Source organism: Aquarana catesbeiana, linkage group LG03, assembly GCF_042186555.1.
Source record: "Aquarana catesbeiana isolate 2022-GZ linkage group LG03, ASM4218655v1, whole genome shotgun sequence".
NCBI lineage: Eukaryota > Metazoa > Chordata > Amphibia > Anura > Ranidae > Aquarana > Aquarana catesbeiana.
This window is the reverse complement of record NC_133326.1, coordinates 101,105,926-101,127,495: the sequence shown is the minus strand read 5'-3', so window position 1 is coordinate 101,127,495 and position 21,570 is coordinate 101,105,926. Positions and strand designations below refer to the sequence as shown.

General features: G+C 43.1%; 1 protein-coding gene across 1 annotated transcript in view; it reads right to left on the bottom strand.

Moving 5' to 3' along the window:
• Positions 1–21,570, bottom strand: part of LOC141131517 (cysteine repeat modular protein 2-like) — a 209,666-nt gene that overhangs the window by 105,468 nt on the left and 82,628 nt on the right. Inside the window, exon 10 of the mRNA XM_073618879.1 lies at positions 15,407–15,649. Within this exon, the coding sequence (XP_073474980.1) occupies positions 15,407–15,649 (243 nt within the window). The remainder of the gene's footprint in view (positions 1–15,406; positions 15,650–21,570) is intronic.

Sequence of the window (21,570 nt, the reverse complement as noted above, 5' to 3'; positions counted from 1 at the left end):
GTGTCAAGCGTGTGTGGAGACAACCAGGTTAGGAGTACAAAGACAAGTGTGTCTTGCCTACAGTCAAGCATGGTGGTGGGAGTGTCATGGTCTGGGGCTGCATGAGTGCTGCCAGAACTAGGGAGCTACAGTTCATTGAGGGAACCATGAATGCCAACATGTATTGTGACATACATCCCCTCCCTTCGGAGACTGGGCCGCAGGTCAGTATTCCAACATGATAATGACCCCAAACACATCTCCAAGACGACAACTGCCTTGCTAAAGAAGCTGAGGGTAAAGGTGATGGACTGGCCAAGCATGTCTCCAGACATAAACCCTATTGAGCATCTGTGGGGCATCCTCAGACTGAAGGTGGAGGAGCGCAAGGTCTCTAACATCCACCAGCTCTGTGATGTCGTCATGGAGGAGTGCAAGAGGATTCCAGTGGCAACCTGTGAAGCTCTGGTGAACTCCATGCCCAAGAGGGTTAAGGCAGTGCTGGAAAATAATGGTGGCCACACAAAATATTGACACTTTGGGCCCAATTTGGACATTTTCACTTAGGGGTTTACTCACTTTTGTTGCCAGCGGTTTAGACATTAATGGCTGTGTGTTGAGTTATTTTGAGGGGACAGCAAATTTACACTGTTATACAAGCTGTTCACTCACTACTTTACATTGTAGCAAAGTGTAATTTCTTCAGTGTTGTCACATAAAAAGATATAATAAAATATTTACAAAAATGTGAGGGTTGTACTCACTTTTGTGAGATACTGTATATATATATATATTACACCGCCTGAAGTGTATTAGAAACAGTACAACACTGAATGCACTGTAGATATAGGTTACACTGGATGCAAAATATATATATATATATATATATATATATATATATATATATATATATATATATACACATACACAAGACTGTGATTGATATATATATATATATATATATATATATATCTCAAATACACTGCCACTAACTGAATAACCTGCCTTCTTAATCTAAATCAAGCTATCTCTCTGTCCACACCACTGCGATCTTGCAGTGCATTATGGGGCGTTCCGCGGCGCTCTAATTTGCCGCGAACACCCCATAATGTTCACTCTTCGGTGAACGGGCGAAAACCCAATGTTCGAGTCAAACTTATGTTCGACCCAAACATCAAGCTCATCCCTAAATGTGATAATTTGACTGACATTTACTGTGCCATACAACACTGTGACCAAATAAATTTTATATAATCTTTTTTAGACAGATAGAGATTTCTTTTGGTGGCATTTAATAACCAATTTTACCTTTATTATATATATCTTTTTTATCTCAGCTTCTATTTAAAAAATGCCAGGACAATGAAAGCATCCCCAAAAGGACCCCTTTTTTGGAAAGTAGACACCCCAAGCGGATCTCATTTTCATCACAATTTTGTTTGGAAGTGAAGAAACATGCTGGTATTGACATTGCTACACATAGAGCTTAGTGATGGTGCAATAGATAGAGTGCGTATCAGGCTGTGTATCATAGGGCAAAGCTGGTGAAGGGGTTCATTTACAGGTCACATACAGTGGGAGCATAGAGAGGTTAATACACAAGTTACTGAATAGACAGTATGACAATCGGATATAAAAGTATAGGAGAGGAGGGGGCTAGGTTAAAAAATGTTTTTCTCCCTTTTTTTGTGAGAGGGCTCACAGATTTAAACACCAAAATGTTTATAGATGTGATCGCAGTGATTGGTCTCTCTATGACTAATCACAGTGATCCCACTGTGGGACCTATGGGACTTCTGGAAAGGTTCACCATCAGCTTTCCTGGTAAATCTAGTTAGAACCTTAGCTTACAGACACAATTTTGCACAGTTGTACAGACTCCACTCCTGTACTAAAATAGCTTACTTTGATTTCTCTGCACACTGTAAGCTTCTTACAGTGTGTATTAGAAACTGATGCAAATCAGATAAAGCCCTTCTTATTTCCCAAGTAAAGGATATCCAGCATCATCTAGCTCTTTTCTCACCTGCCTTGTGTAGCACCCTCCCAGTATTGGATGCTGGTAAATCTAGATTTTGGCTCACGCTATAATCAGAGGAGCAGTCATTTGGTTTTCCTGTGGTTTCACAGTTTGTTTTTTTCCTCCTGCTTCTGAAGTAACCTTTCAGAACTTAGGGCTGGAAGATTGAAATAACTGGCCTAAATATTTACTGTGCCCTGGCCAATCCCTGGGGAGGTGTGCTCAGAAGGTGTTCTGCAGGAATGTAAATTGCTTGGAGCCTTGAGAAGTCTGTTCTTTTCCCCGTTAGGAAGGGTTCCATGAACTTCAGGGGGGCGTTTGCCCCTGGAGCCCTTATCTTTTGGACTGAGTTGCTGCTCTGCTGGGTCTCGGCTGTGGCTGGGCTGGGGACCTGGAATCACCTTTAGGCTGAATGCTGGATTCCTTCACTTGGGGATCGAGTCTGTAAAGGAGAGTCTCACTCACTGGATTGTGGAAGCTGGAAGGAGGCAGCTGCCCTGGGATTTGTGAGTAAAGACCCTGACTGACCCCTATAAGCTGGGCAGTACCCTAAGATTGCATTCTTGGTACTAGTAGATGTCCAAGAGACTTGCTTCATGGTTTTCAAATGTGAGGCTCTAGACTGTTTTGAAGCTACCCCATGGTTTTCAGCTGTGAGAATTTTAGACTAAGCCACTTTGTTAAAGAGAAGAGTGTCCTCATAGGTAATTAATAACAGTTTGGAGTATCCCATGCCCCAGTCCCCACTCCTGTTACAAGTTTTACTAGCAATAAATCACAAAAAGACACACCCCTAGACCAGTGATGGCGAACCTTGGCACCCCAGATGTTTTGAAACTACATTTTCCATGATGCTCAACTACACTGCAGAGTGCATGAGCATCATGGGAAGCATAGTTCCAAAACATCTGGGGTGCCAAGGTTCGCTATCATTGCCCTAGACTGTTATGTGGAGGATGAAGGGACTGTTGTCTGTGCAACTGGCAGCCTCTGCGCTGTTTGGAAAGAACTAGTTGAACTCAGCAGCCCCTAGCGCTACACTTGCTTTCTCTGACCCACCCATTTCATTAATTGGATTTCAGTTCTTTTAATCATGGAGGCTCAGCATCCCATCTGAGTGTTATCTATGGCTTTCTGCATGGAAATACAGTCTGCCTAGGATTGCCCATCCCTCCAGAATTAGCAAGTAATTTTGATATTTGAATAACTCCTCCCAAGGGCCAGCCTACTGCTTGCATCTGGACTGATGGCCCTTGAAAGGAGCACCCTGCCAGCTCCTCCCAGCAACCATGATCTAGCTGCATTCTATAGAGAAACACAGAGGCCCAAAGATGACATCAGTGGGTCCAAAATAGGATATGCAGGGACAAGTCAAATATCCCTATTTCCTATGCATGGAAAGAGAAAAGGGTCATGTTGCATTTTTGTTCAGCACGTTGTGGTACAATGTAATTACTTGCAATGCACTGTAGTACCTAATAACACACAAGTCCAAATAAAAAGTTAAGAAATGCACTGCAGCACATGTAAAAATCTCTCTCTCTCTCTCTCTCTCTCTCTCTCTCTCTCTCTCTCTCTCTCTCTCTCTCTCTCTCTCTCTCTCTCTCTCTCTCTCTCTCTCATATTACACTGATAACTGTGTCCCTTATTCAAATATGACATATAAAACCACTATACAATATATGTGTCAGGCAGACCTCACTGCATCTAACTGCTTGCGCTCTCTGTTGGAGGAACATGAATGTTACTACCGTCCTACACAAAACTGTTTGAAGTGAAGGTTCAGTTTGGGTAACCCAAAAAACAAGGGTGGATCTTTGCATACACATCCCCTGTCTGCCTTTCAGCACCATATTAGATGGTATAAAAACAGTTTCAAGATAGATTTATGAAAAAGATAAACTTAAAAAAATAGGAAATTGTTTTAGACAGGTTAAAGTGCTTTACATTTTAATGCCATTTGGTTCAGCCTTAGTCCTAGAAGCAATGACCTTTTACACATCAACACAGTAGAATGTCTTATGTCTCACTGAAATAAGTGGCATGGGTACATTTAAGCTGATCTCACCTCCTAAATGTCTACGATCATACTGTAGGTAATCAGAGGATAAGCAGAGCACTTTAACTCTCCTAGTAAAGAAATGATGATTACAGAGTAAGGTTTTGGGCTCACCTTAGGTCTCTAAAAGTTGTTTCAAAGTACTTTTAGGCATAAGTAAATGTACCACATACATCTCAATTCAATACTACTTTTTGTTAGTAGAAAATAGCAAAAATATGTTTCTTTAAAAAAAATAGTTTCTTTAATAAATATTACATATAATTGTGCACATTTCACATATCAACTTGTATTCTACTTTCTGGTCACTTATCTCAAAGCATTCTATAATGAAACACATGATAGTTGCTAGTTGCTCAAAGTGAAAAACTCAACTGGATATAGCCACAGGTGGATTTAAACTTTTTAAAAACATGATTATTAGATTTACTCATAAACAAATTCCAGTTCTATAAAGTAGCATATTCCTTTGAAAATATGTCTGTTGACTTCAGAGAGTTGTTAGAAAAAAACACACGGTAGGTGTCTTGAATTTTATATATCCACAGTTAAAATGTAATAAAACGCAATGCTACATGTGCATCTCATTACAAATGGGGAATTAATTAACTTCTTTGTAAAAATCTAATAGTACCACCTAAATATCATTGCAGGAGCTTGGGAATAGAAAGCTAGTGAGTTGTTTTGTTACGCATTCACTAATTGTCATTATCATAATTAAAAAGTCCCTTTGGCTTCCCTAGGCATTCTTTTTATAGCATAAATTGCATTTCTTAAAGCATGGTCCCCAGAAAGCCCTTTATATGCAAAATATCATTCTGGAATAGAAAAAATACACTTGTGGTAAGTTTCCTTCTAAAAGCAGCAGATAGGACACAATTTTATTTCAAGAGAGCTTAGAGCTTGGTTTTGGAGATTTACATATAACATTACTGCTCTTTGCACTGGTTTGAAGAATAAGCCTAATAAGCTTAGTACTAATAGGTGTAAGACCCCTGCCCGAGGAGGTGTTCTTAAGAGAGTTTTGTATATTGTTTAGATGTGATTCTTTTAAGCCAATTTAAGTACACTCTGGGTTTAAGAGTTCAACCAGCCTCCACTATTGTGTTACTGCCAGCTATACTTTAAAGGAGAAGTAGCTTTTTTTACCTTACTTCTCCCGTAGGTCACCGGAGTGCACTTAGTTCTGCACTAAACTAAAGCCTGCTGTCAGCTGATGTTATAGAGCTGGTTCAGGCTCTGCAGGAATCCTGGCGATAATGTCGGGATCCTTCCAGAAGCCTGACCGGCAGCTGGCTCCGCCTCTCTGTGCACTGCTGAGAGACTGAACCAGCTGATCCCAACTCCTCCACAGCCCGGCGCTCCAGTGAGCACTGGAGGGGCAGAGCACAGAGCTGGTGACTGACAGTCATCACTTTGTGCTCACAATGGATCTGAGAACTGACTGATTAGTGGTATTTGATCATTCAGTTCTCGGTGTAGAGCTGGAGAGAGACAGCTGCAGCATTGGATCAATACTTCAGCCATCCAGTTAAGTACAGTGCCTTGAAAAAGTATTCACACCCCTTGAAATTTTCCACATTTTGTCATGTTACAACCAAAAACATAAATGTATTTTATTGGGATTTTATGTGATGGACCAACACAAAGTGGCACATAATTGTGAAGTGGAAGAAACATGATAAATGGTCAATACATTTGTAGAACCACCTTTCGCTGGATATACAGCTGCAAGTCTTTTTGGATATGTCTCTACCAGCTTTGCACATCTAGAGTGACATTTTTGCCCATTCTTCTTTGCAAAATAGTGCAAGCTCTGTCAGATTGGACGGAGAGCATCTGTGAACAGCAATTTTCAAGTCTTGTCACAGGTCTCTATTGGATTTAGGTCTGGACTTTGACTGGGCCATTCTAACATGTGAATATGCTTTGATCTAAACCATTCCATTGTAGCTCTGGCTGTATGTTTAGGGTTATTGCCCTGCTGGAAGGTGAACCTCCGCCCCAGTCTCAAGTCTTTTGCAGACTCTAATAGGTTTACTTCAAAGATTGCCCTGTATTCGCATCCATCCATCTTCATATCAATTCTGACCAGCTTCCCCACATCAATTCTGAAAAGCATCCCCACAACATGGTGCAGTGTTAGTTTTCTGCCACACATAGTGTTTTACATTTAGGCCAAAAAGTTCAATTTTGGTCTCATCTGACCAGAGCACCTACTTCCACATGTTTGCTGTATACTCCACATGGCTTCTCAGAAACTGCAAACAGGAATTCTTATGGCTTTCTTTCAACAATAATTTTGCCACTCTTCCATAAAATTTGTGGAGTGCATAACTAATAGTTGTCCTGTGGACAGATTCTCCCACCTGAGCTGTAGATCTCTGCAGCTCCTCCAGCGTTACCATGGGCCTCTTGGCTGCTTCTCTGATTAATGCTCTCCTTGCGCGGCCTGTCAGTTTAAGTGGATGGCTATGTCTTGGTAGGATTGCAGTTGTGCCATACTGGACTGATGATGATGTTTAAAGCTTGGGATATTTTTCTATAAACTAACCCTGCTTTAAACTTCTCCACAACTTAATCCCTGACTTGTCCGGAGTGTTCCTTGGCCTTCATGATGCTGTTTGTTCACTAAGGTTCTCTAATAATCTTCTGAGTGCTTCACAGAACAGCTGTATTTATACAGATAAATTACACACAGGTGGACTCTATTTACTTATTAGGTGACTTCTGAAGGCAATTGGTGCCACTAGATTTTAGTTAGGGGTATTAGAGTAAAGGGGGCTGAATACAAATGCACACCACATTTTTCAGATACTCATTTGTAAAAAATTTTGAAAACCATTTATCATTTTCCTTCCACTTCACAATTATGTGCCACTTTGTGTTGGTCTATCACATAAAATCCCAATAAAATACATTTACATTTTTGGTTGTAACATGACAAAATGTGGGAAATTTCAAGGGGTGTGAATACTTTTTCAAGGCACTGTATCTATGTTTAGGTTTTTTTCTTTCCTAAACGTATCTTTTAAAGTGTTTGTAAAGCCATTTTCTTTTGTTTTAAATAGAATGGGGAAGGGTTATTTTTTTTTGCTGACTATATGCCACTGGGGAGATTTATCTTTGCTTCCTATCTTGGAGACACAACAGAACATCAGAGAAACACATCCCCCTGCAGTCTCCACCCCCAGGTCTCTAAGCCACTTATGTTATAAGAACAGAGGTCATGTGATCACTAAGGCTTCATGTACACAGGGCGATTTAAAACCTCTCCTAAATGATGGACCGTAACAGATAGTAATGGACGTTTAAAAACGCCCATGCCGCGTTTGCATTTTGAAACATTTTTTCATTGAAAATGGTCAGAAATGTATCTCCATTAAAAACACCCATAAACAAAACATGGCTAAACTCGAGTTATGGGGTTTACACACGTTTACAAGCTGTTACAGGCATTTGACATTTCAAATACCTCTGAACATCCGTCCTAAAATCATTTTTTTGCTTTCCAAAAAAATACTTCTAAACTCAACTGCCTGGAAACGACTATGAATGACCCTGTGTACTGATAAGATAAAATAGAGGAGAGTTCAGGGGCAGCTGAAAAAATGCCCAACTGCTCCTAAACGTCCGTTTACCAGCAGCAGTGTACATGAAGCCTTATTTATATTTTAAATATTTTTAATTATATTTTAAAATGAATTGGTTGTTTTACAAGGTATGGGTTTACATATACTTTAACTTAAAGTGATTGTAAAGCTTCCTTTTTTTTTTTTTGTTGTAAAATAACAACCATGTTATACTTACCTCTTCTGTGCAAGGGTTTTGCACAGAGCTGCCCCGATCCTCCTTTTCTGGGGTCCCCCCACGGTGCTCCTGGCTCCTCCTCTTCTCCAGTGCCCCCACTTAGAACCGCTTTCCTTGGGGGCACTCGTGCGGGCATGCTCCCTAGTCCTGCTGCTGCGTCCATTGACACAGACAGCAGGACTGGGCCCTGCCCCCCAGCTCCCGTGTCACTGGATTTGATTGAAAGCATCGGGAGAAAATGGCTCCTGCTGCTATCAATCTATCCAATGTGGACCCAAGACAGCTGCCGGAGCTGCTGTGCTTGTCCCCGTCGCTGGAATGATCAGGCTCAGGTAAGAAAGAGGAGAGGGTCTGCTGCAGCGGGAGGCAATGGCTCCTGCTGCTATCAATCTATCCAATGAGGACCTGAGACAGCGGCTGAAGCTGCTGGGCTTGTGCTTGTCACTGGAATGATCGGGTTCAGGTAAGAAAAAAGGGGGGCTCTGGGGGGGCAGCTGAAGCACAGAAAGTTTTTTTACCTTAATGCATAGAATGCATTGAGGTGAAAAACCATGAGACTTTACAACTCCTTTAAGAGAAACAGGTACTAGAGCACCTTTCAGTGAAGCAAATGAAACATAAAACTAATAGGACATTTTAAAAAAATGAAAATTACGTATTATTGATCAATTATTATTATTAATAATATTATTATTATTAATGATCAATGGCTCTAGGTTGCATAACCTTGCCCTAGCCTAGACTATAGTGCGAAGGAGATTGGCGCCAGAAACTTGGTCAACTTTGTTACGGAGATTTGTCTGGAGATAAATTTAGTGCTGTAACAATCTCTGTATCCAGATTCTTAACCTCTGTCGTATGAAGTGTGTCAGTTGAATCTTTTAAATGAAACTTCACTACTGAGCAGGAACTTGTTATTCTTAGGTTTGACGCCAATGCCAGTTAACAGACTTTTCTCCGGCACTGCTTATGTTCCTTTTTGAATAACATTCCATTCCACCCATTCAATTTCTCTAGACCAAAGGAACCAGGCCTACACTGAAAGAGCCAGGAGCTGGCAGAACGTGCTGCTATGTTAGTTTGTGGCAGAAGAAAGGGATTAAGGCATGGATCCCGAACATGGACAATGATGTTCTTGTCATAATATTTTAATAAAGGGCAAGAGTAAGCTCAATTAAAAAAGTACCCTGCTCCATCCCGATTAGTTACAAGGCTTTACTGACCCACAGCAACTTACCTAGCTTCAAAGTGACTCATGGATTATAGATATTGTCATTCAATCCCAACGAGGACCCTCCTTTATATTATTCTAATCTTTACAGATGCATAAAACAGTTTTTTCTTTAAATTATCAAAATATTCTCATAGTCTCATAGAAAAATTACAGACAATCTTTATTAGCAAAAGATTGGAAATAACACTGCCCAATGAACCCAATACACACAGACAGGGGCGTAACTAGAAATAGCAGGGCCCCATAGCAAAATGTTGTATGGGGCCCCCCCTGCAAACAGCCCCCCCCCCCACAGCTGCCCTAGTGTCAATGCAGCCTGAGCTGTGCCACATACATCGTGACCCGTGCACAATGCAGCGTGACCTGTGCCCCATACAGCATGACCTGTGCCCCATGCAGCGTGGCCTGTGCCCCATGCAGCGTGACCTGTGCCCCATACAGCGATACCTGTGCCCAATACAGCGTGACCTGTGCCCCATACAACGTGACCTGTGCCCAATGCAGCATGACCTGTGCCCAATGCAGCGTGACCTGTGCTCCATGCAACGTGACCTGTGCCCAATGCAGCGTGACCTGTGCCCCATACAGCGTGACCTGTGCCCCATACAGCGTGACCTGTGCCCCATACAGGGTGACCTGTGCCCCATACAGCCTCACCTATGCAGAGGAAGAGACAAGCCACCCGGATCAGCAGAGAGCAGGATTGCCCGCTGTAATAGCTTTCATTTGAATTTCCCATCTTCCCGGGGCTCATCATCACATAGCCCCACCTCTTGGCCCGATGCCTTTGATGACGTCACATGTCCCGTATTGGATCGGCGTTCTGTCTATCAAAGGCGCCGGGCCAAGAGGTGGAGCTATGTGACGTGAGCCCCGGGAACACTGGAAGTTCTAATGAAAGCTCTTACATCGGGCAATTCAGCTCTCTGCTGATACGGACAGCTCGCCTCTTTCTCTCCTCTCTCTTCCCCTGGCTGGGAGACTGTGTCGGCGGTGCTCTCATCCTCACTGGGCCCCACTCGGCTGCGGGCCCCATAGCGCCCGCATGGGTCGCTATGGTGGTAGTTACGCCCCTGCACACAGATAATAAATTAGCACACAGTTAATTGGTCGTCACATATGCTTGGATTTGTCATTTCCGGGTCCCATATTTCGTCATTTCCGGGTCCCATGTTTTGTCATTTCTGGGTCCCATATGCTGTAGAAACCTTAGTGCCGGGATTGGCACAGTCACATGTGAGTGCAACCTATGTTCTAATTGTTAAACCTTTTTAAATAAAAATGGACTACACCATAAAGCTCTTCTTTGTGTCTCTGGTGGAGTCTGTTCCTCAGTCTATGCCAGAGGGAGTTCCAAAGTAGAGAGACGCAAACTTAGGATTTATCCAAATTAACGCATTTTGATGCCTTGCACCAGCTACCTCAGTAAGCCCTGTGGGCAGAGGGTGGGGCTCTATATAAGAGTGGAGTTAGAGCCATTAGGTGGCAAGCTGCTGCGGGTGGGCACACAGGGATAGGGATCATAATCCATTGGCACCAGTGCACTTTTTTATGGTAAGAAAGATGACAAGATCATATATACAGTACAGTGAGCATGAGACACAGGCTGCAGATAGTGTCTGCATGTATATTATTACTACTCCTGAGTCCTGACCTCCTTAATAGTAAAGTGAAAACAGTCTGCAGCCATGAATGATGCAGCCACAGCCCCTGTGAATCATCATCATTATGATGATGATGATGATCACACAGTGCAGCCTGTAAATAGTACAGCAAGACACAGGCTGCAGACGGTGTTTGCACTATTACTACTCCTGACCTCCTTAATAGTATACAGTTCAAACAGTCTGTATGTACAGTCTGTAAGTATGCATATATACATGTTGAGGGCCACATATGCTCATGATATATGCAATCTTCATATACCATTGATCTTCAAACTGTTCAGCACCATAAATATACAATACAGGTCCTAATTGACTGAAAACAATAGACCCTCCTACAGTCTTTAATCATTTGAAGAACCCACAATACTGCTGGTAGCCAGGTTTGCAGTTGTTAAAAAGACACAATCAGGACAAAGAATATCTGCAGATAGCACTGCACCACCAGTGTTGCCAACCATCCATAAAATTATGTACGGTTTGTAAAAAACAGGCACCTCTCTCTTGTCTGTAATTGTCCAGGACAGGAAAAAGTGCCTGTAAAAAGATAAGCTTCTTGGCAGCTTACAACTGTGCATGTGCAGTTCCAGAGCCGGCTAAATGGTAAACTGCAATGCCAGGCTCGGAGAGTGGGGCTGATCCAAGTGCACACCTGGGCAGAGAAGCCAGCTTGCTATTGAGTAGGGTTCCGCCTCCCATACTGTCACCACTGTCCTCCCAGACCCTCCCTTTTCCCCTTTCTCTCCTTCTCCCCCCCGTTTCTCCCTCAATCCTGCCTCTCTCTCCCTTCACCCCTTTCCATTCTCCCCCTCTCTCTCTCTATTTCTCCTTTCTATCTCCCCTATCTCCCCTTTTTTTCTCTCTCTCTCCCCCCCTTCCTACTTCTCCCCCCTCTCTTCCTCTTCCCCTCTTTTTCTCTCATCCCTTTTCTCTCTCTTTCATCCACCTCTCTTCCATCCCCCCTCCACCCCCCCCTTTACACTCCTACCCCTCTCTTTACCCTCCTTTCTTCCTCCCTCTCACCCCGCTCTCTGCCCTATTTTGCCCCCCCCCTTCCAATCTCCCACCTCTCTCTTCTCTGTCACCCTCTTCTTGCTCTTTCTCCCCCTCCACTCTCTCTTACCCCCCTCTCCCCTTTCCCTCTCTCACTTCTCACTTTCCTCTCTCTCTCATCCCCCCTCTATCTTTCTCAATCCCCCCCACTTTCTTGACTTCTGCACTCAATATACTGACTTCTGCACTCAATATACTGACTTCTGCACTCAATATACTGACTTCTGCACCCAATACACTGACTTCTGCACCCAATACACTGACTTCTGCACCCAATACACTGACTTCTGCATCCAATACACTGACTTCTGCATCCAATACACTGACTTCTGCACTTAATACACTGACTTCTGCACCCAATACACTGACTTCTGCACCCAATACACTGACTTCTGCACCCAATACACTGACTTCTGCATCCAATACACTGACTTCTGCACTTAATACACTGACTTCTGCACCCAATACACTGACTTCTGCACCCAATACACTGACTTCTGCATCCAATACACTGACTTCTGCATCCAATACACTGACTTCTGCACTTAATACACTGACTTCTGCACCCAATACACTGACTTCTGCACTCAATACACTGACTTCTGCACTTAAACATGTTGTATGTTACATAGTCCTATAGAAGTTCTTCCTTAAGGTCGGCCATACGCAGATCAAATTTTTAGTCGGTTGGGCAGGAACTGGACAAATTTCGATCAATGTTTGGACATTACTGCTCTATCAATCAATTTCTCATGAACCTGGCTTGTTGGAAAAATTTGATAAATGTATTCTGACAATGGGGAGGCCTTGCTGCGTGAATGGGGGAATCACTTCCTTTTTTTTTTCATTCAGCTAGCTGGCTGAATCAAAAAAAACTGGACCATTTATGGCCTGCTTCAGACAGACAAAGGTATATCATTCTGTGTGCAGAAAAGCAAATGTAATTAAATGTATTAATGATCATACAAGATGATGATGATGATTAATGATAAATGTATTTATTTTATTTTTAATTGATCCTTTGTCCTGAGGGTTATGTGTGTGTCTATGAGATTGTCAATTGTGGCACAGTAATTAGAAGTATTTTGAGGATTAAAGGCATAGGTGTGCAGTGCATACAGTGCCTATTCTCAGGTTCTGACTATAGCAACTGTTTGCCACAGCATGCTACACACATAGCAGCATTTCTCTCCATCCTACATTTTCCCAGGCCTTTCATAATCTTAGTCAGGTTTGCATTTTTATCACACTGATTTTTCATTTTGTAAAGCCTGGCAGATTACTTGTTATGGATATTGTTAATGTTTACATATTGATTAAATGTCAGTTGTCTTAGTTTTTAATTGTTCATTATTTATTTCAGTTTTTATTTAAAAAATGCAGCTTGTCAGTAAATTTTCTAGGTTTCTGTTATCAGTAAAAAAAGTAGTGGAAGTTGCCAACCCTGCTCATTACCTCCCCACTGCATCATTCTAACCTCTCCAGCGTTGACTGGTCTTGGAATTAGATGGGGCATGGTGTCATACCTCATGCCATCTACAGTATGTACATCATCTCAGACTCTATTTAACCACACCCCTTTAAGCCACTCATAGTATTTAGCTCAATATAAACACTGGCCACTTTTCGTCACACCCCACTATGCATGTGGCATTTTGTCTTTCTCTAGTTCTAATGCCGCGTACACACGAGTGGAATTTCCAACAAAAAGAGTCTGATGGGAGCTTTTCATTGTATATTCCGACCGTGTGTATGCCAAATCGAACTTTTTCTGTCGAAAATTCAGACGGACTTAGATAGAGAACATGTTCTATATTTTTCTGACGGAACAAATTACTATCGGAAAAACCGCTTGTCCGTATGCTGTTCTGACGCACCAAAAATGACGCATGCTCTGAAGCAAGTACGAGACGGAAGCTATTGGCTACTGGCTATTGAACTTTCGTTTTCTAGTCCCGTCGTACGTGTTGTACGTCACCTCGTTCTGGATGGTCGGAATTTGATGTGACCGTGTGTGTGCAAGGCAGCTTGAGCAGAATTCCATCGGAACTCCGTTGTAAAAACCTTCAGAGTTTATTCCGACGGCAAAACCAGTCGTGTGTACAGGGCATTAGTGTCCAATTTATGATCCTGTACACAAGCCTGCTAATTTCATAAAACACTCCTCATGAGTAGTCTTTGTTTGTAAGCTTTAAGCTGTTATAAACTATTTGCTGCCAATTGCGAGGACATTTTTAGTAGTTCTACTATAATTGTGAGAAGAAAATCACTAGGTGTTGCAAGTGATGAACAAAAAGATGAGACAAATGGCTGACTATGGAGTAAGCTACTAGTAGTCAACAATCTTGCATGGTCAAACCATTGTGTGACTGATAGCTTCAAGATGCTACTGCATTCTACCTGTATGGCTAAGTCTATCAGCAATCAGTTACTACTCCAGTCATTTGTTTATATTTCCATCTATTAAATCTTGTGCCCTTCTTGTTTTAACTTTGGATAATAAAACATTTTTTTTCTGCCAGTAAATACACCCCACTTCCTGTTTCTTGTCTGGTAATAAGCCTAGGCTTATGACATCATGCACAGTTCTCTTTCTAACTCTTGTGAGAGTTTCATAGGAAGGGAGGGGGATGGGTCATATGAGAGCTGCAGGGCTGCAGAGCTGAAGGCGTGCCTTTGTGTGTCTGTGTAAATTAAGGAAGTGAACAGGCAGCAGCTTCAGCTGCCCACAGTTAAAATGGTTGCAGCCAAACTCAGTGGAGGGAGATTTCTGCAGCATATTTGGCAAGTACAGAATCACAGTATATATAAAATATGCATAGTGGTTGGAGGGAAGCTTCAGAATGGCAAATATGTTTTTATTACAACTTATGTGAGCAGACTGCAGTTCCTCATCAAACTTGCCCTTGTAGCAAATTCACTTTATTGTGCTGTAAGTTGCTAATATACATATACTGTATATAATAAAGGTAACACATAATAATCTAATTTAACAAGAAGAAAGAAGCAAGCCACGCAAATCTATAACCCCACAATCTGGTGATAGTGAACCCACTGCTATTAACCTAGTCCCTTACTGGACATATGTGAAATAGAGTAAATCAAACTCTATCAAATTCTACTGATACTGATATATAACACAGAGCGCAATTTTTCTTTTGCACTTTTTTCAACAGCATTTGCACTTTGTCTGTTTCACAGAACAAAAATGTGTTTGTATAACAGTATGAATTATTATATTTGAGACACAGTGGTGATTATCATACAGGATTGTTTGATTTAATCTATGTCACATTTGTCCAGTAAGGGACTAGGTTAATAGCGGTTAGGTTCACTATCGCCAGATTGTGGAATTATAGACTTGCTTCTTTCTTCTTGCCATATTCAGTGGTAATTTACCGGTACTCAGGCGACAGCAATCTCATTTAATTCCTCAATCTTCCATTATGTATCTTTGGTGCTAGATTTTTTAAATTTTCTTCCCAATCTAATTTAACAGACCGCTTATATTATGAAAATCCCAGAATGGCACTTATAGTATCATATGCAAATAATAAGATGAAAATTAACAATAAGATCTCTCATACCTTGACATTCCTTGACTTCGCTGTTATAGAAAGTTCCAGTGGGACAGCTGGTCAGACACCTGCCTTGGTACAGCTTGGAGCTGGCAGGAGGACACGTTTCACAGTCATCGTCTGCTGGCCCTGAGCATGTTTCACAGCTGATGTGGCACAAAACACATCTTCCAGCATCAAGATCTTCATTGTAACCATCGGGGCATGTAGCCTTACAGGTGCCATTGAAGAGAAGATATAAGTAACTGCATTCTTTCAAGAGGAAACAGAGAAAACATTTAGAGCTGTGCCAGCGTGACAGTTCTTCATAAATAATTTCAGCTCCTGTGGGTTTTACTTTCATTACATGCTTTGCACTTTGTCGGCTGTCTGTAAGCTGATCTTACCATTTGTTAGGATGAGTTTGTGCTAGAATGATTTCTTATACACTCTTAACACTGGACATATACCTATTTATTATTTAATGTATTCGTTATAAGGGATACAGAAATAACACCCCAGATAACATCACAATCAATTGTATTACGGTATGATTTAAGCTCTGAAACTGCTAATGCACTTTGGTGACGTCATCTTAACCCACATATTTAGTCCTGCCTGCTTCCTGATGTTTGCCTTCTGTCTGCCTGATTGCTTGAAAACACAATTATTAAAGAAAAACTTTTTTACAGGCTCCAGGAACTCTTCGAATATAGGCATGAGCTGTATGCTAATGTTAAATTCTAATAAAAGCCTCCTTCCCTTGAGCCATCCTATAATTCTTTCAGAAACCATGATTTAGACTGAGACAGAAGTACAATTAAATCTCACTTGTTTAATAATAATAAAAAAGGGTAAACATAGTAAACGTAGTCAAAACATAGCAAGAGTTCTGGAACCAGAACGGATAGTCAGACAAGCCAAAACGTCAGGGAATCAGAGATGAGCATAGTAGAACAGCAAGCAGCAAAGCCAGAGATCATTTGGGCTGGACGGCTTAAGTAGGGAGGACTGACAAGCAGGATATCATCAACAGGTGAGTCACTGTGGAGAGATAGGAGCTGGCAATTAGCCAACAGCTGAGCGGCCAGCTCAGAGAAGGTAGGGCTGAGCCCAGCCCTGAGAGTACCCCCTCCTCAATGACCCCTCCACCTCGGAGGAGCACCAGGCTTGAGGAGAAAACATCTATGGTCATCACAAAGGTGGACAGGGGTATGTATGTCAGAGGATGAGACCCAAGAGCGTTCCTCCGGACCATACCCTTTCCAAAGCAGCAGGTACTGTATGCGCCCACAGAGCCTACGGGAGTCAACAATGAACTGTACTTCATACTCCTCATGGTTCTCAAGAATACGGAAAAGCCCAATAAACGGAGGTGCGAACTTCAGAGAGGGAACACGAAGTCGGAGGTTGTGAGATGACAGCCAGACCCTGTCCCCAACCTGGTAGGAAGGTGCAGGCAGGTGTCTGCGGTCAGCATGGAGTCTGTACCTATCATTAGCATGTTGCAAAGCCTCCTGGACTTGTGCCCAAGTGGAACGAAGACCATGGAGATGCTCCTCTAACGCAGGAATACTCCGCGGAACAAATGAGTCAGGCAACATGGGAGGTTGTAAACCATAGTTCGCCATAAACGGGGACAATCAGGAAGCAAAATTCAAGGCACTATGTGAGCAAACTCCACCCATGGTATGAGGTCTGACCAGTTGTTATGATGGTCAGAAATATAGTAACGTAGGAATTGCTCCAAGGACTGATTGGCTCATTCTGCGGCCCCATTAGACTGCGGGTGATATGCAGAGGAGAAAGCAATCTGAAATCCCAACTGTGCACAAAAAGGCTTGCCAGAACCGGGACACAAAATGACTACCCCTGTCTGAGACAATCACCTTGGGTAGCCCATGTAAGTGAAAGATCTCCCGAGCAAAAATGGAAGCCAGTTCCTTAGAAGTGGGCAACTTCTTAAGTGAAATACAATGAGGCATTTTCGAGAACCGGTCAACTACCATAAGGATAACTATGTTGCCCTGGGAGTTGGGTAACTCCAGAATGAAATCCATAGACAGGTGGTTCCAGTAGGCCTCTTACAACCCATTGGGTATGGGTTGTAAGAGGCCCACTGGAAGGTGCCGTGGAGTCTTACTCTGAGCACACACGGACCAGGCAGCTACATCAGCACGTAGTCCACTAGAATTGTTGGGAAATGGCCCAAAGAGTTGATTCTTCCCAGGGTGGCCAGCAGCCTTGGGAGAATGGTAAGCCTGGAGCATGGCAGTACGGAGACTCTCTGGGACAAGCAGCGGTCACAAGGTTTCTTAGGAGGAGCATGAACCTGAGCAGCAAGAATTTTGTTACCCAAAGGAGAAGTGAGACTGGTGCAAACCGTAGTCATAATACGATCAGGAGGAATCACAGGAACCGGAACCGACTCCATCTTGGAAGTAGAGGAAAATGGTCGTGACAAAGCGTCAGCCCTTACATTCTTAGTACAGGGTAAGAATGAGACAATGTAATTGAAACTAGACAAGAAAAGAGCATTGCGCCCTTCTGGGAGAGGGGCATTTAGCCTCAGACAAGAATGTGAGATTCTTATGGTAATTAAGAATGAGAACCGGCACAGTGGTACCTTCCAGGAGGTGTCTCCATTCTTTCAGAGCTGAAATGATCACTAACAGCTCTCTGTCACCAATCTCGTAATTACACTCCACAGGTGACAATTTCTTGGAAAAGTAGCCAAAAGGATGCATAGCGCTCTCAGAGGAAGGACGTTGAGACGGAAGGGTGCCAACTCCAGTCTCAGAAGCATCAACCTCAAGGATAAAAAGGTAACATAGGATTAGGATGTGCCAACACAGGAGCAGAAACAAGACTCTCAAAGGCCTTAATAGACTCCAGAGACCAACTCTGTGGGTTACGGTCCTTTCTGGTCATATCAGTCAGGGGCTACACCAGAGACGAGAAGTTACGAATAAACTTCCGGTAATAGTTGACAAAGCCAATAAAACGTTGCAGAGGACGTAAACCCACAGGTTGGGGCCACTGTAGGACTGCTGAAAGTTTCTCTGGGTCCATCGAAAAACCAGCAGTGGAAATGACATAGCCCAGGAATTTCACCTGTTCACGATGGAATTCACATGCCTCCAATTTACACTCTCTTAATTTCTGAAGCACACGACAGACATCTGTGTGGTGGCTCTCCAGGGACTTGGAAAATATGAGTATATCATCGATATAAACCACAACACATAACTGCAACAAATCTCAGAGAACAGCGTTAATAAATTCATGGAAAACTGCTGGGGTGTTACAAAAGCCAAAAGGCATTACGAGGTACTCATAATGGCCTGTTCTGGTATTAAAATGCAGTTTTCCACTCATTGCCCTCCTTAATCCTTACGAGATTGTATGCCCCTCTCAAATCAAGCTTTGTGAAAACCATTGCTCCCTTGAGGCGGTCAAATAACTCCATAATCAACGGAATCGGATAGGCATTCTTAATTGTGAAATGATTAAGACCCCTATAATCAATGCAAGGTCTCAGTTCCCCACTCCTCTTCTTCACAAAGAAGAATCCAGCACCAGCAGGAGACAAGGATTTGCTGATGAAACCTCGAGAAAGTGTGACTGCAACATACTCCTCCTTTGCCTTATCCTCCATAACCGACAAAGGGTAAACCCGGCCACGAGGGGATATAGCACCAGGTTGAAGGTCAATTGCGCAATCACACGACCAGTGTGGAGGCAAACTACTGTCTTGACCTTTGTCAAAGACATCGTTAAAATTGCGGTACTCCTCCAGCAGGGAGGAGAGAGAAGAGGTGCACAGGACCTTGGCTACCTTCTGGAAGAATGTCTTACTGCATTGTGGCGACCAGGAGAGAACCTCAGCATGGAGCCAATCAAAAGAGGTGTTGTGCTTCTGTAACCAAGGATAACCAATAATCAGCAGAAACTTAGGTGAGGAAATAACTTAGAATTGGATTATCTCATGGTGAAGAGCCCCTATGGCCATGGACAATGGAACAGTCTCATGAGTCACATGGGCAGGCTGTAGAGGGCTCCCGTCAAGAGCCTCAATGGCAAGTGGAGTATCATGCAGCTGCAGCAGAATCGAGTGCTTCGATGCAAAGGCTGCATCAATGAACAGGCCTGCAGCCACAAAGTCGATTAGAGCCTGTATCTCAATGGACAACTCAGCCCAAGAAAGGGTAACCAAAACCAGGGGCTTATCCTTCTGGATAATTGGGGACGGAACAATGCCACCTAAGGTCTGTCCATGACAGGACCTCAAGGTTCGGGCGTTCCCTGGTTGGATAGGTCAAGACTTCAAAAAGTGACCTGCCTGGCCACAATAAAGGCACAATCTCTCCCTCCTTCTAAGGGTTCTCCCATCCGCACAGAGACGCGTGAAGCCCAAGTGCATGGGTTCATCTTCACTGACCACCTAGGTACCAGGAGGCATGGGTGAGGGAGGCAAGGGTGGGACTGCAAAGCCCGGAGACAAATATACAGGAAGCTTCTGCAAGTGCTCCTTAAAACAGAGTCTTTCTCTGAGTCTGGAGTCAATGAGGATGGCAAATGTGATTAACTTCTCCAGCTCAGTGGGTATATCTCTGGCTGCTATCTCATCTTTGATGGTATCCGAGAGACCATGAGAAAAAGCAGCCATGAGTGCCTCATTGTTCCAAGCAACCTCTGCTGCCAGAGTACGGAGTTCAATGGCGTAATCTGCAACAGTACTCGTACTCTGTTTGATGGACACAAGGTACTTGGCAGCAGAAGCGGAGCGTGCGGGAACATCAAATACCCTATTAAAGGAAGCCACAAACTCAGGGTAACTCAAGACAACAGGATTTTGCATCTCCCATAGAGTGTTTGCCCAAGCCAAGGCTCTCTCAAAAAGCAAAGATATCACGAAACCTACTTTGCTTCTGTCCGTGGGAAATGCCTGGGGCAGCATCTCAAAGTATATCTCAACCTGGTTCAATAACCCTCTGCATTGGACTGGATCGCCTCCAAATTGCTGGGGAAGCGGAACCAACCATACCTCTTAAAGGTAATACTCAAGGCGGGTGCCTGCACAGAGACTGGAGCAGCAGCAGGGAAGGCCTGCAACACAGGTTGTACCGGAGCAGCCACAGTGGGAGATTCCAGGTGAGCCGGTAGTAGGTAAAGGTAAACAGAGTAAACGTAATCAAAACATAGCCAGAGTTCAGGAATCGGAACGGATAGTCAGACAAGCTAAAACATCAGGGAGCTAGAGATGAGCATAGTAGAACAGCAAGCAGGATCTGGAGCCAGAAGGAATGTCAGCCAAGCAAGTCCTTAACAGGAACACAAGAGAGCGTCTCTAGAGATGTGACGAAGGCGAAAGCAGAGATCATCTGGGCTGGACGGCTTAAGTAGGCAGGACTGACAAACAGGATATCATCAACAGGTGAGTCACTGTGAAGAGATAGGAGCTGGCAATTAGCCAACAACTGAGCGGCCAGCTCAGAGAAGGAAGGGCTGAGCCCAGCCCTGACAAATTCTAAGATAAGCAGACAGAGACACACATGCATGTTGCCAGTACTCTTTAGAGCTTGGGCATATGTCTAAACAGTTCAGCAAACTGAAAGGGCTCTTTAGAAGCAGGGTTAACGTATCTGTTATATGGAGCAGTGAATTGTGAGATGATAAGTAAGGGGTCCAGAAGTTGCAAGCGAAGCGAAGTTGCACTTTCCCCCAGAGCTTAGTAAGGGAGATAATATTTTACTTTGCAAAAAATACACAACCATGAGCAAGGAAAATTTAAAAAAAAAACTTTATTTTTGGTTGCACATGATTGGATAATGGAAGTCAGGGAAGCTTCACCTCATTTACTAAACATGTGGAAAATTCCCTTGTAAAAAGAACAGTCTATTTGCCTTCAATAACTCAACCCCTATAAGTTGAAATATGCAAGTGATTGTCCAGTTCTTAGCCTTTGCTCTCCTGAAGGTAAGACTGTCCCTTAAAGAAACCTGTGTGGACATGGGAGCTGCCATAGCTGACTTTTTGTTAAGAAGTGTATTCCCTGAGACGTTCACCCTCATCCTGGCTTCACTACATGGTGAGTCAGTGACCTGTAACAAGTATGCAGGACAGGGATTTATACCTTTTGGACTGCACTAGCTGCTTGCATGTTCTAGTATGACTCAATGAAATGACCACAT